Source organism: Mytilus galloprovincialis, chromosome 11 (assembly GCF_965363235.1).
Source record: "Mytilus galloprovincialis chromosome 11, xbMytGall1.hap1.1, whole genome shotgun sequence".
Taxonomy (NCBI): Eukaryota; Metazoa; Mollusca; class Bivalvia; order Mytilida; family Mytilidae; genus Mytilus; species Mytilus galloprovincialis.
Window position 1 is genome coordinate 74,490,412 of NC_134848.1, and position 12,859 is coordinate 74,503,270.

At 33.3% G+C, this 12,859-nt stretch overlaps 1 protein-coding gene across 1 annotated transcript; it reads left to right on the forward strand.

Annotated features, from left to right (window-relative positions):
• The first annotated feature begins 1,239 nt into the window (after nucleotides 1-1,239).
• Nucleotides 1,240-12,557, forward strand: LOC143050897 (cytochrome P450 2J4-like). The gene is made up of 7 exons (XM_076224002.1): nucleotides 1,240-1,256; nucleotides 2,330-2,456; nucleotides 5,953-6,109; nucleotides 7,462-7,598; nucleotides 8,265-8,361; nucleotides 10,251-10,442; nucleotides 11,627-12,557. Exons 1-7 carry the CDS (start codon nucleotides 1,240-1,242, stop codon nucleotides 11,806-11,808), a joined length of 909 nt encoding a protein of 302 aa, XP_076080117.1. The 3' UTR covers nucleotides 11,809-12,557.
• The last annotated feature ends 302 nt before the right edge of the window (nucleotides 12,558-12,859 follow it).

Consider the following 12,859-nt stretch of genomic DNA (forward strand, 5'->3'; position numbering starts at 1 on the left):
GGGTTACTGCTCAAAAGGAAGCTGTGAAGTTGAAATCATCCCTACGTAAATTTTACGGACGCCATCACGAGTTGGTTGACCGTTATGGAATAACCGTTTCACAACTGATATCGGATATGTTCCTTACGTCGTAACTACAATCCCCTTCCCTTTATGAATGTGACCTACCGAATTAGACTATTTACCGGATTTGTAATCACATAATCAACACGACGGGTGCCACATGTGGAACAGGATCTGCTTACCCTTCCGGAGCACCTGAGATCACCCCTAGTTTTTGGTGGGGTTCGTGTTGTTTATTCTTTAGTTTTCTATGTTGTGTCATGTGAACTATTGTTTTTCTGTTTGTCTTTTTCATTTTTAGCCATGGCGTTGTCAGTTTGTTTTAGATTTATGAGTTTGACTGTCCCTTTGGTATCTTTCGTCCCTCTTTTATAAGATATCTTATAAAGAAAAATATATGAGATTTTTTATAAACGGTATAAGATATACTAGTATGATAAATTTTATAAGATGTCATATAAACTAAGTTAGATATCTTATCAAGTTTATTCGATATTTTGAAGTTCGAATAAATAGTAAAACGCGGCTTCCAATGGCTACCACTTTTTAGTTTACGATCAAACTTAAGATAAAATTTTACTTACGATTGTTTATGAAACAGTCAAAAACTTATGATTTGACGTACGACCGACGTAAGATATAAAATTGCCGTAAGATGTTTTGTAAAACGATGGCTTGAACCATTTTATGACAGATCACACATAAGGATAACATTGATAACAGTAACACAATGTGAACTGTTCAAAATAGGACACTTACCTGATAAACCTGACTCCTAAAAAAATAACAGCGGACAACACATAATTTAACAGCATGGTTTGCTACTTACGAACATGTGGTGTGGTTAGATCAGCATAGTGTATGCACTCAAATGTCATACAATTATTATTGTTATTGTGAAAACATGACACTGTTGTAAAATCTTTTCCGATGTTTTGGATAATGAATGATAGCTTTTTTACATGTTTCTACGTAGGTATTGTATGGGCGAATGGACACCAGTGGCTTGAACTAAACAAACTAATACTTCAAGGTCAACATAAGACAACCGTAATAGAGAACATGCAACAACAACTTTCTCTAGAGGTCAACACACTTTGTCAATGTTTCAGTCCGAATGACGCCATGGATCCGTTAGACCATTTCTTTAACAGTACACTTAACATAATATCGATAATGGCATTCGGAAAAAGGTAAAATTATTGTTGAATATCTTATAACAGACATCCAGATAATTAAAAAATATTTATTATTTTTTCGTACTGGATACAGGAAAATGTGTACTCAGATGGACAGAGTGCACACAATTTCGTTGGAGGGACGAGGGAACCCTCTATTTCTTCTTCCCTTGTACACTTTGTTCTATTTTACATATTAACATACTGTTGTAGTGCAAGGATTTCTTTATAGATCAGTTTTTGTATCTCAAACGGAGGTTTTTATATAAAACATGTACACAACATACGGCATTCAGTACATACAATGTACATTGTAGTATAACATATAAGAAACAAGGACAATTGACAAATGTTTATTACTTTTCGTACCGTACACATGCGCAGAAATAGCACAGGGCTAATAACATTGGCACATGGGCGAACACATTATGAAGTGATCGCCTTGTTTCTCTGCCCTCATATTTCACATAAAAACAAACACACATGTTGGGAAATGTTCTAGAGAACTTGCACAAAACATATTAAAGAGTTTCCGAAAGACTGATTGAATATATGCAGCTCACTATCCTAAACGCCAACATTAAATTCAACAATTTGAAGAGCAGAGTACTATAGGTATAAGATCTCAGAGCAATCGAGTAAATAAATAAGCACACGAATATTCACGAGTTAACATATCACTTTAACACCAAAGTAGAGACTATAGTGCTAAATCCATCATCCATTTGTATAAAACTGTTCATCTCTCAAAGTATTTACGCCGTAATCCGTGCTTCATTCTGAAATAATAATGAGTATGTTATTTTCAACATTGTGGTGTGTGTTCGTCTTGCTTTGTATAAGAAATAAAATGACATTGATATGATATATTTTGTTTGCTCCGTGTTGAAGGTCTCACTGCCACTTCGAGATGAAGAATAGCAACAAAAAAGCCCTGTGCCTGTCCTGTTTGTGTGTTTTAGCTGTGCACATTCTGATTTTATGTCATGGACGGATTCCCTATATCCATTCTTTTCTGTTATATTATATTAACATGATTAAGGGCGTATACAAATGTATAAAATAAATCTATGTAATGTATTTTGCAGATTTGAATATAACGAACCAGATTTTACGACCTTACGTACTAGAATTAAGTATATCTTCAAACATGGTCAAAGTTTGGGTAGAAAGGAAACTTTGTTTAGCTGGCTTGCTCTGTTTACGAAATCTCAGGTATTTATACGAATCTGTACTTGATATGGTTAGTTTTATTAAAAAGCTTTTAGAGCATACGGAATATTATGTGCAAGTCATTTGCTTACACTTACAATAAATAATATGTTGATTGTATAATTACATACCGATACATACAGACCGTTTTTAAGAAGGCTCAACTCATCTGAGACTCTTTGCCAGAAAGCTATACTGCATGGTAGGATTGAATGCAATCATGTGTAACTGAACGTATTATACTTTAATTATATTTCACCGTTTTATGGGAAAATGGGAATCGACCATGTTTTTACTATTGTACCACAATATCACCTTGTTCTGCCTATCGAACAAAACAGGAACACCATACAAAGTCTCGAAATACACGTTAACATGTTATATACATTTGTGTTCTATACTTTTATACTTAACACATAATTGTATTCTTCATTTACAAATTAATGTGAAACATTTCGTTAATGGTAGCAATCATGTATCGATATGATAACAGATACATGATTTTACATGAAAATGATGAGGGTTTTAATACATCATACAATGTTTGTCAGTGCTGTCAAAAAAGCTTAATTTAAATTGAATCAAAAAGCTTTTATCAAGATCATATTTTACATGTGTTTTAAGAAAAACATTTCTTGTTTTGGGAGGACCATGGGGAAGGTAAGAAATTTGCGAATGCCCATGTGTTCGTCCCCAAATATTTCCTTTTGTTGGGTGAAGGAAATAATCATCCAATATAGAAACGTGGTATGCGAAACTTACTTCAATAGTTCTAGAAAATATATGCAAGCAGATCTCAAGTATAAATCTGAAATAAACATTCGGAGCCTTGTATAGTCAGTTTTGCACATTGTTAAAGAATGTATGTTGACCTTTAATTGCTTAATTTCGCTTTATCTTTGGATAGAGTTTACTAAATGTAAAAGAAGTAAGTCGTCACATTTCAAGAGTAATAATTATCTATATATATACGTGAAGGTTTTAGTTTTTTAGAGCAAACACAAGTGAAACAATTAGATGCAGAACAGGGGATCATTCGCGTTCATTTATCGTGGCGTCATTTGAAAAAAAAATATGGCTATGCATTAATTCACTGAATGGGGTTGTATCAATTTTTGCTTAAACTGCTTATACAAATTTACACTATAACATAAACATTACTATCTTCAATATGACGTATAATCTCTTGATTTCGTTCTTTGAGAAGTATGACAAACATTATATATACATGTATGCAGATATTAACATTAAAATTTCCCCACTGTTTTTGTAGATGGCAGACAAATACGTGTCAATAGCTCACAAAGTGTCCGACTATTTATTTCGAAAGGGCAAACAAATTTTACCAAGAACAGAAGTATATATTATAAATTTCGTTCATAGGAAACCTTAATATCCTTTCAACATTTTCAAGGGCATTCTGTTGTTAATCAGTAAAAGTTTAGATGAATGGTAATGCAAAACGTACTATTTTGCTCTTTGTATTTATCACCAAATCAGAAATGTGGTAATCTGTGTAGTCTTGAAATATAAATGCATAGGTTATCGTCTTCAAAACGTACACGCGATGCTATGACGTAACTATGGTGCCTTACTGTTGAAAAGAGGCCGATCCAACTGAAATGTAAAGACAAAATATGGTTTTGTGTCGAGTTACGACTTTCGGTTTCTCCAGGTAGGCATGAAAATACTACAATGTATGGTCTCAGTTCAAAAAAGCTCAATATAGTACTCGGGTACACAACGTTTTAGAAGATAGTTTTTTGTATTGATTCACCTTCAGAATATTAGATAGACCAAAAAAACACCAATATTTGCATCAGGTTTCCTGATGTTACAATTCGTATGGGCACATGCTTAGCCTCTTATGAATAATAAAGGTGCATCGTGCATTGTTACCTTTCGGTCTCTTATGACAATTTAAGATGATTCCTCTTCCTTGATTACATGGTCGGTCTCTTATGAAAAGCTAAGGTGCCTCCTCCATGATTACCTGGATATAAGAATATGTTGTATGAGTGCCAATGAGACAACTCTCCATCCAAGTCACAATTTATAAAAGTAAACCATTATAGGTCAAAGTACGGTCTTCAACACGGAGCCTTGGTTCCCACCGAACAACAAGCTATAAAGGGCCCCACACATTACTAGTGTAAAACCAATCAAACGGGAAAACCAACGGTCTAATCAAACGACAACTACTGAACATCAGATTCCTGACTTAGGACAGGTGCAAATAATTGCAGCGGTCTCTTATCACAATTTAAGGTGCCTCCTAAATGATTACATGGTCGGTCTCTTTTGAATATTTTTGAAATACTAAGGCTTTTCTACCTCAGGAAATGATAACCTTCAAGTTAGCTGTATTTGGCAAAACATTTTGAGGAATTTTGGTCTTCAATGCTCTTTATCTTCGTACTGTATTTGGCCTTTTTTACTTTTTTGGAATCCAACGTCACTAATAAGTCTTTTTTAGACGAAACGCGCGTCTGGTGTAAATACAAAATTTAAATCCTGGTTATCTATGATGAGTGTATTTATGACAATTTAAGGTGCCTCCTCCTGGATTACATAGTAGGTCTTTTATAACAATTTAAGGTGAACCCTCCTTAATTACATGATCGGTCTATTTTGACAATTTAAGATGCATCCTCCTTTATTACATTGTAGATCTTTTATAACAATTAAAGGTGCCTCCCCCTTGCTTACATGGTCGGTCTGTTGTGAATATTTAAGATGCCTCCTCATTGATTACATGGTCGGTCTTTAATGACAATTTAAGGTGCCTACTACTGGATTACATAGTAGGTCTTTTATAGCAATTTAAGTTGCCTCCTCTTTGATATCATCGTAGGTCTTTTATAGCAATTTAAGGTACCTCCTTATTGATTACATGGTCGGTCTCTTATCACAATTTAAGGTGCCTCCTCTTTGATTATATGGTCGGTCTTTTATAACAATTAAAGGTGCCTCCTCCTTGCTTACATGGTCGGTCTGTTATGAATATTTAAGATGCCTCCTCATTGATTACATGGTCGGTCTCTTATGACAATTTAAGGTGCCTACTCCTGGATTACATAGTAGGTCTTATATAGCAATTTAAGGTGCCTCCTCTTTGATATCATAGTAGGTCTTTTATAAAAATTTAAGGTACCTCCTTATTGATTACATGGTCGGTCTCTTATCACAATTTAAGGTGCCTCCTCTTTGATTATATGGTCGGTCTATTTTGACAATTTAAGATACCTCCTCCTTGATTACAAAGTATGTCTTTTATAACAATTTAAGGTGCCTCCTCATTGATAACATGGTCGGTCTCCTATCACAATTTAAGGTGTATCCTGCATGATCACATGTGTGGTCTTTTATGACAGTTTAAGATGTCAACTGCATGGTCACCTGTAATATGTCTTAAACGTGAACTTAATTCAATTGATGATGTTAGAGAAGGTTATAATTAAATCAGCTAGTAAAATGTATATAAAATGTACATTTACAGGTCAATGAAGTTATTGGAGAAATTGACAAACTACAAGAATTCATTAAACAAGAACTGGAAAATCATATCACTGACCATAATTGCAAGTTCCCACGTGATTTGTTGGATGTTTATTTGAATCTTTCTGAATCAGAAAGAAAGGACAGTGCCTTATCAGGTATGTGTTGTATTACAATGAGATTTCTTGAAACATATACATGCACCAAAAAGTAAAACAAGTTATCAAACCCATCAAAAGATCACCCCCTTCAGTATTAGACAAGCCGTTTCATTTATGGAAATCAAGTAGTTAATCCCATTTTGTCTAGACAAGTTGTAAGTGCATTTTAGAAAACAACATATCCAAGTGATTTTCGACGCAATGTAATAACACGTTCTGACAAAATGTCAATCGTAGAACGTAGAATGCTTGACAAAAAATCATCTCATAGGAAACCATTGCGATGTTCTTTTGCTGTAACATATTCAATCTCCGCCACTGAAATCAGATGTACACGCTATGACAAATATTATCAGCGATCGCTGACATAGCCGACATTGTTGTTACAACGAGGAACATGACGATGTGGACGAGGATCTGCTTACCCTTCCATAGCTCTTAGAAATCAGTCATAATTTGATGGAGCTCGTGTTTCTCTGTTTTCAAGTTTCGTTGTAGTGTTGTGTACACTGTTAGTCCTTTCGATTTTTTGTATGTTTTAATTTATTAACAGTTTCTCTTTAATGGATGGGTTTACATGACCCATTTGGTATTTTCTGCCTCTTTTTTCCTTGAGAATATATGCCATTAAAATAATGTAAAAACAAGTTTACGTTTTTTTTTAATCTTCCGTCAGGTGACATAGAACAATATGAGAAAGAAAAACTATAAAATAAAGTAAAGTTATAGATACTGGTGATCAGTCAGTTCATTTGACTGAATCAACTGACAGACTGGCAGAGCAGTAACAACGATGACTTTCATTTTGGAAATTAGTTTCATTTTTGGAATAAAGAATGATGCTGTCATTTAAAAAAAATCAAAGTTGTAACAAATGATGATTATAGATAATATGTTGCAAAATAATAAAGATTATGCAATAAAAAAAAGTGAAAAAATTTATACAAAACTTACAAAACATAAAATCAACTCTTAAGATTTACAATGGACAATTACTGTTGTAAATATATGAAGGTTGCAAATAAATTGTTCAAATATATCCAGTTAAATTCCGAATTAAAGGTTAAAAAATATACATCAAATTTGAACAACATAAGAACTTGAGATTTCAACACAAACTGAACGAGACAATTTACAGTCATTTTTATTATTGCCTAGTATTCAAATGTTTAGAATTAAAGAAAAAAAAAGCTACAACAGATACGTTGACAGCATTTTAGTTTTAAGTCCATATGTCCAATCTGATATTCATTTTGACCAAATAGTTTTGTCAATCTAATTGTAATATGTCGGAAAAGGATAATTTTTCAAACTCGTTTAAGATTGTTGTTTTTTTTATTCTTTTCCAGAAACTAACTTTTTCCAAGCTTTCATTGAAATGTATATGGCGGCATACGAGACGTACACAGGCGCAATGATGACATTGGTGTTTTATCTACTGAAATACCCGGATGTCCAGAAAAAATGCAGGGAGGAAATACAAAGGGTAAATTACAAGACTAAAAAGTTTGTTAATCACAAGTTCATAGCTTGTGTACTGTAGTGAAACTTAGTTTGTCCCTCCCTCGGGAAATTGTAACCCGTCGGATTTGATCGTGACTTGTAACTATGATTTCAGGCTTGGATTTGATTTTAATTTTGGTTATACCTCCATTTTATGATATGCTCTGGTCTGTTGGTTTGGTTGGTAGCTAATCTGCCCAAACCTTTACCGAATATATGTGTATTAAAACTGCTGACGATAACACAATTGGCATTAACCAATTTTCATGAAAATTATACACACAATTAGGGTTTTTAAAAGTAACTAGTGTTGTTATGGGACTTTAATCATGATTCTCTGTCCTTGAATTTTATGACAAGGCAAAATAGTACAAACAATTAAGATATAATTGGTCACATCATTGTCATTTTAACTTTTTGAATACTTGCAAATTACCAAGAAAGCCTTCCATATCCCCTTAATTTCTTATCAGTATTATTCATGTTATTATCCCAACTTGAACGTACTGTTAATATGAAATTGTATGTCAACGCTTATATCGGTAAACTGTGATACACATTATCTAAACTGATGATCTTAAAGATATAGACAAAGCAAATACTGACTTTACATTTATGCAAATTCATGTTTTTATTTTATATGTTCAAGGTTTGCAGAGGAAAACAAACAGTAACGATCGAAGACCGAGATAAACTACGTTACGTGGAATCTACTATTAAAGAAGTGCTACGTATTGCTAAACCAGGTGAGATTCTGACAATATTGCAGTTTGCCACAGTTTTTATTTGTTCATAATGTGAAGATTAGAGGAAATTCATTTCGTTGCGTACCATTTCACAATCTTATAATTATATTAGATGTATGTGTCATTATAACACGTTATTCTGATTTGCTACACTGCAATCTCGTGTGTTTCTTAGTCAATTATTACAATAAAATGTATCATTCATGATGACATGAGGTCCACAATAAAGTGCACAGATAAATAAAATACAAACTTGATAAAAATCGTGTTTTCATGATCCTAGCTAAAAATTGTAATTATAAGTATTGAATGGTTCCGTTTGTAACTGTATTCGGTTGTAAAAGCGTTGACCGTGCGCTTCTTACAAAATGTACTTCGGTCAACACTTTTACACCCAAATAAAGTTACAAAAAGAAGCATTCAATTCTTAAATGCATTTACTAGTCTTTGTATGCACCCACCGCGTCGATAGGGCACTAAAAGTTACCATTTTCCGTCCATATGTCTGTTCGTCTGTAATTCCGCTCTCTACAATGTAACTTTATTCCTCTATCGAAAGTTAGGAAACTTATATACAATGCGTATTACCACAAAACACAGATAAAGTGCGAATTTGGGTTGCTTCCCTTTTATCATTCTAAAATTATATCGCTTTATAACGTAATGTACAAGCGGGGGCATCATCTTTTCCCATGGACATATTCTCCATTTTTTCTATACATATTTTTGAGAAAAAAATCATGAAACTAATATGAATTTTGAATACATGTATAATAGGAAAAAGAGAATGTGGTATGATTGCCAATGAAACCTCTTCACAAGAGAACAAATGATAGAAATTAAGACTTATAGGTCTTCAACTTTGAGTTTGAATCAGTTTGAACTTTATTTGAAAATGCAGTGTTCATCGACCAAAATCGAATCCCTTTTTTGCGGGATTTCTAGGGTTAGATGTTCATTACCAACCACATACATTTGTATACATGTTTGCTCTTCAAATGTTTTTAGAACTGAAACTTTAAGTGCATACTATACAGAAAAGATCTATCGTTGATGTTTCCTTAACATTTTTATATGCACTATCACAATTTTGAAAGAAAAAAATATACCTTCCTGAAATTCTCTTTGATATATAGCAATTCAAAAGTGTATATTTCATGTAAAAACGAAAAAAATTATGTTTCATTTCTTTAAAAAAAAAATAACACAACTTTAAACTTGTAGAAACGGAAATATTTAAACAATTATTTTGAAAAGAGTTCCTTAATTTATAGGACCTCGCAAATTTCTTACTCGAATACTGTTAAACCGTACGATTATTGAACATAAATGCCGTAAACATTTTCTTGTCAGAGGAAATATGTATACACAAATTATACCGTTGTTTTTTTCTTACAATTTTTATAAACCCTAAGTGAACTAGTCTACCATGTCTACAGCGAAAGAAGGAAACAAAAGTATCTGTGTGCTCATTTTTTATCTTTGCTTAAACCTAATTATTTTTACACTGAGATATGTGTATCGTGCAACATTGTCATGGAGATATTACCGCTGTACACCAAACCTTACATATTCGATATGTTCGTTTGCAAATTCTTTCATAATCACGTAACCAATATGATGACACAAGCAATTTTCCGCCAATTGTGGATGCTTATCTGATATTTAATTAAAGTTATCATAAGCAGCATTGTAAAAACGACGCATTTAATGTATTCACCGCAGTTGATTTAATGTGCTTAAATATACAATGCCCTGCGAAAACGACGCGTTCAATGTGGATGCATATGTATCTGCCATTGCTTCTGTATCGTATGCCCTTATAAAATCACATGCTTGCTGGTTCCATATTTCTCTCTTCTTGATGTTTTTTTCCCCTAATTTTGTAGTTGTACTTGCCGTATACAGAACCAACCCGCGTGAAATAAAAGTAGAAAAATATACTATTCCAGCTAAGTCTATTATACTGTTTGATTTAAATGATCCACAGATTGACCCTAAATTATGGGACCATCCTAATGAATTCGATCCTGTCAGATGGACAAAACCACAGAAGAATGGATATCTTCCCTTTGGTATAGGTAAATGTAAAACAGACAAAGTTTACAAAACATTTGTTAGCACTCTAGCTTTTCGACTGACTAACATTTGTTTTACTATATAACATTAAGGAGATGCTGCCTGATTGCCAACGAGACAACTATACACTCAAGTTCAAATGAAGTGGATGCTATCACTTACAGGCCATTGTACGGACTGTTTGTGAGCGGTTAACACCTCCCCCAAACTGTGTCATTGGTGTAACAGCACAGCATAAGAACAAATTGTCATACATATATTAACAGCTTACATTCATACAAAAGAAACAAATCACAAAAAGAAGAACCCATATGTATCAAAAGCTAGTGTAAAGCAAATTGCAACTAATGAATACATCATGTTCGATCAAACTTTAGTGGCTATAAGTACAATACGAATTTCAAGAGACTATAAAACGCATGACCTTATGCGATGACAAAATATGAGGGAAAAGTATTGTCGGGATTATAAGTTATCATAACTGTACATATATTACAATATATATCCAGTTATACTTAAATTTACTTACACTGATCGTATATACTATATACTTTATAAATAACACCATCGTTAAACAGTAGGATGTGCTATCTCCTTTTAATAAGCATTCTAAAGGAACAGTCACACTTCCTAATATGTGTACCTATGAAAGAATTTGGTAAAGGTTTTGATTAATTTGAGTTCACGAAATTCCTGACATTACCAATTATACAAACAATACGTACATTTAAATATAAAACACAGCAATACATGCGACCTAGTTGTAAAATATATAAATCGAAAAAAGGTGTCAACATCCAAAACGTGAAACGTAACAATATAAAACAAAACATCGTTTCTTTTGTTGAAAATTATTGCACTGAGATTCCCTCATGAAACTGAAATTTCCAAAATCAATACTGTCTGGTTTCGATTTATCTAAAGTAAGTTCCATTGGGTGAATTTCCGTAATAAAATCGAAAACAAACTGACAATGTCACGATACAAAAACACAAAAAAATAAGTTTAGTCAAAAACAGAACACCGACTGAGCAACACGACCCTAATCACACAACATTTTTAACATTTTTGCAATAAAACTATATAACTTAAATTTATAGCAGTGTCTGATTTGTCCCTAAACTCATCTTATACTTTGTCTCTTTTATGTCCAATATAAACTAAAAGCTATGCATATGTTTAACAGGACCAAGACGATGTGTAGGTGCACCAACAGCCGAATTGTCACTTTTCTTCATGATAACTAATATATTGAAGAAATTTGAATTGATACCTGAAGATGAGAGAAACTTGCCTGTGGAACGAGAATGGACTGGCATATCTCTTTTTCCTAAACCCTTCAAAATATGTATGAAGCCTCTGGAATGATGACAATACACCAAACAGACAAAGTGTTGATATACTAAATATGTGTAAAACCACGGGTTCAAAAACAAATGTGTGTTTGTAAAGAGAAGTTCCAACATAGTCTGAGTAATATGATAGCTGTGTTTAGTTTTTGGTTTCTTTGCTTGATTTAAAAGCGTGTTGATCTCTCATAATGGCCCTTTTTTGAAGTGATACATTAACAGAACTTCAAATTATTTGTTTCGAAAGTTAAACTGTACAGGCAAGACATTTTCTAGTGACTCATATTTCAATCTCATTCATGAAGACAGGATTATTTTTGCGTAACACCTTTCAAGAATATTAAATATAGACAATTGTGCAATAAACCCACAACTTGCAACACCACATGATTCATGTCAAACGAATTAAATGTGTTTATGCCCCACCTACGATAGTAGGGGGGCATTATGTTTTCTGGTCTGTGCGTCCGTTCTTCCGTTCGTCAGTTCGTCCGTTCGTCCGTCCGTCCGTCTGTCCCGCTTCAGGTTAAAGTTTTTGGTCAAGATAGTTTTTGATGAAGTTGAAGTCCAATCGACTTCAAACTTGGTTCACATGTTCCCTATGATATGATCTTTCTAATTTTAATGCCAAACTAGAGTTTTTACCCTAATGTCACGGTCCACTGAACATGGAAAATGATAGTGCGAGTGGGGCATTCGTGTACTGGGGACACATTCTTGTTACTCTTTAGTTTTAACGTATTTCATTTGCAAATGTAGCAAATATGATTGGACACAGGTTATTACAACATTAACGACTTCGTCTCCCTATACACATTTAAACACAATATGCATTATATAATGACAAAAACAACATAGTAGGAATGAATGTAATACAAACTTTTAACAAAAAACAAACAAATACAAAATAATAAGGAATATTATATAAGACTGGACTAGATTGAAGTGTGAGAAAGTAGGAAGTCAGAATTCTGATTAAATGATCTAAAGTGTTGTGTTATTCTGATATAAGATTGTATATACTATATCTATATTTTGCTGAAATGAAAGGTGACCGTCATCAGCTTATA

Coding starts and splice junctions, on each gene's coding strand:
- LOC143050897 (XM_076224002.1), top strand. Junction 8,362..10,250: donor GCTACGTATTGCTAAACCAG/GTGAGATTCTGA, acceptor CTAATTTTGTAG/TTGTACTTGCCGTATACAGA. Junction 10,443..11,626: donor ATATCTTCCCTTTGGTATAG/GTAAATGTAAAA, acceptor TATGTTTAACAG/GACCAAGACGATGTGTAGGT.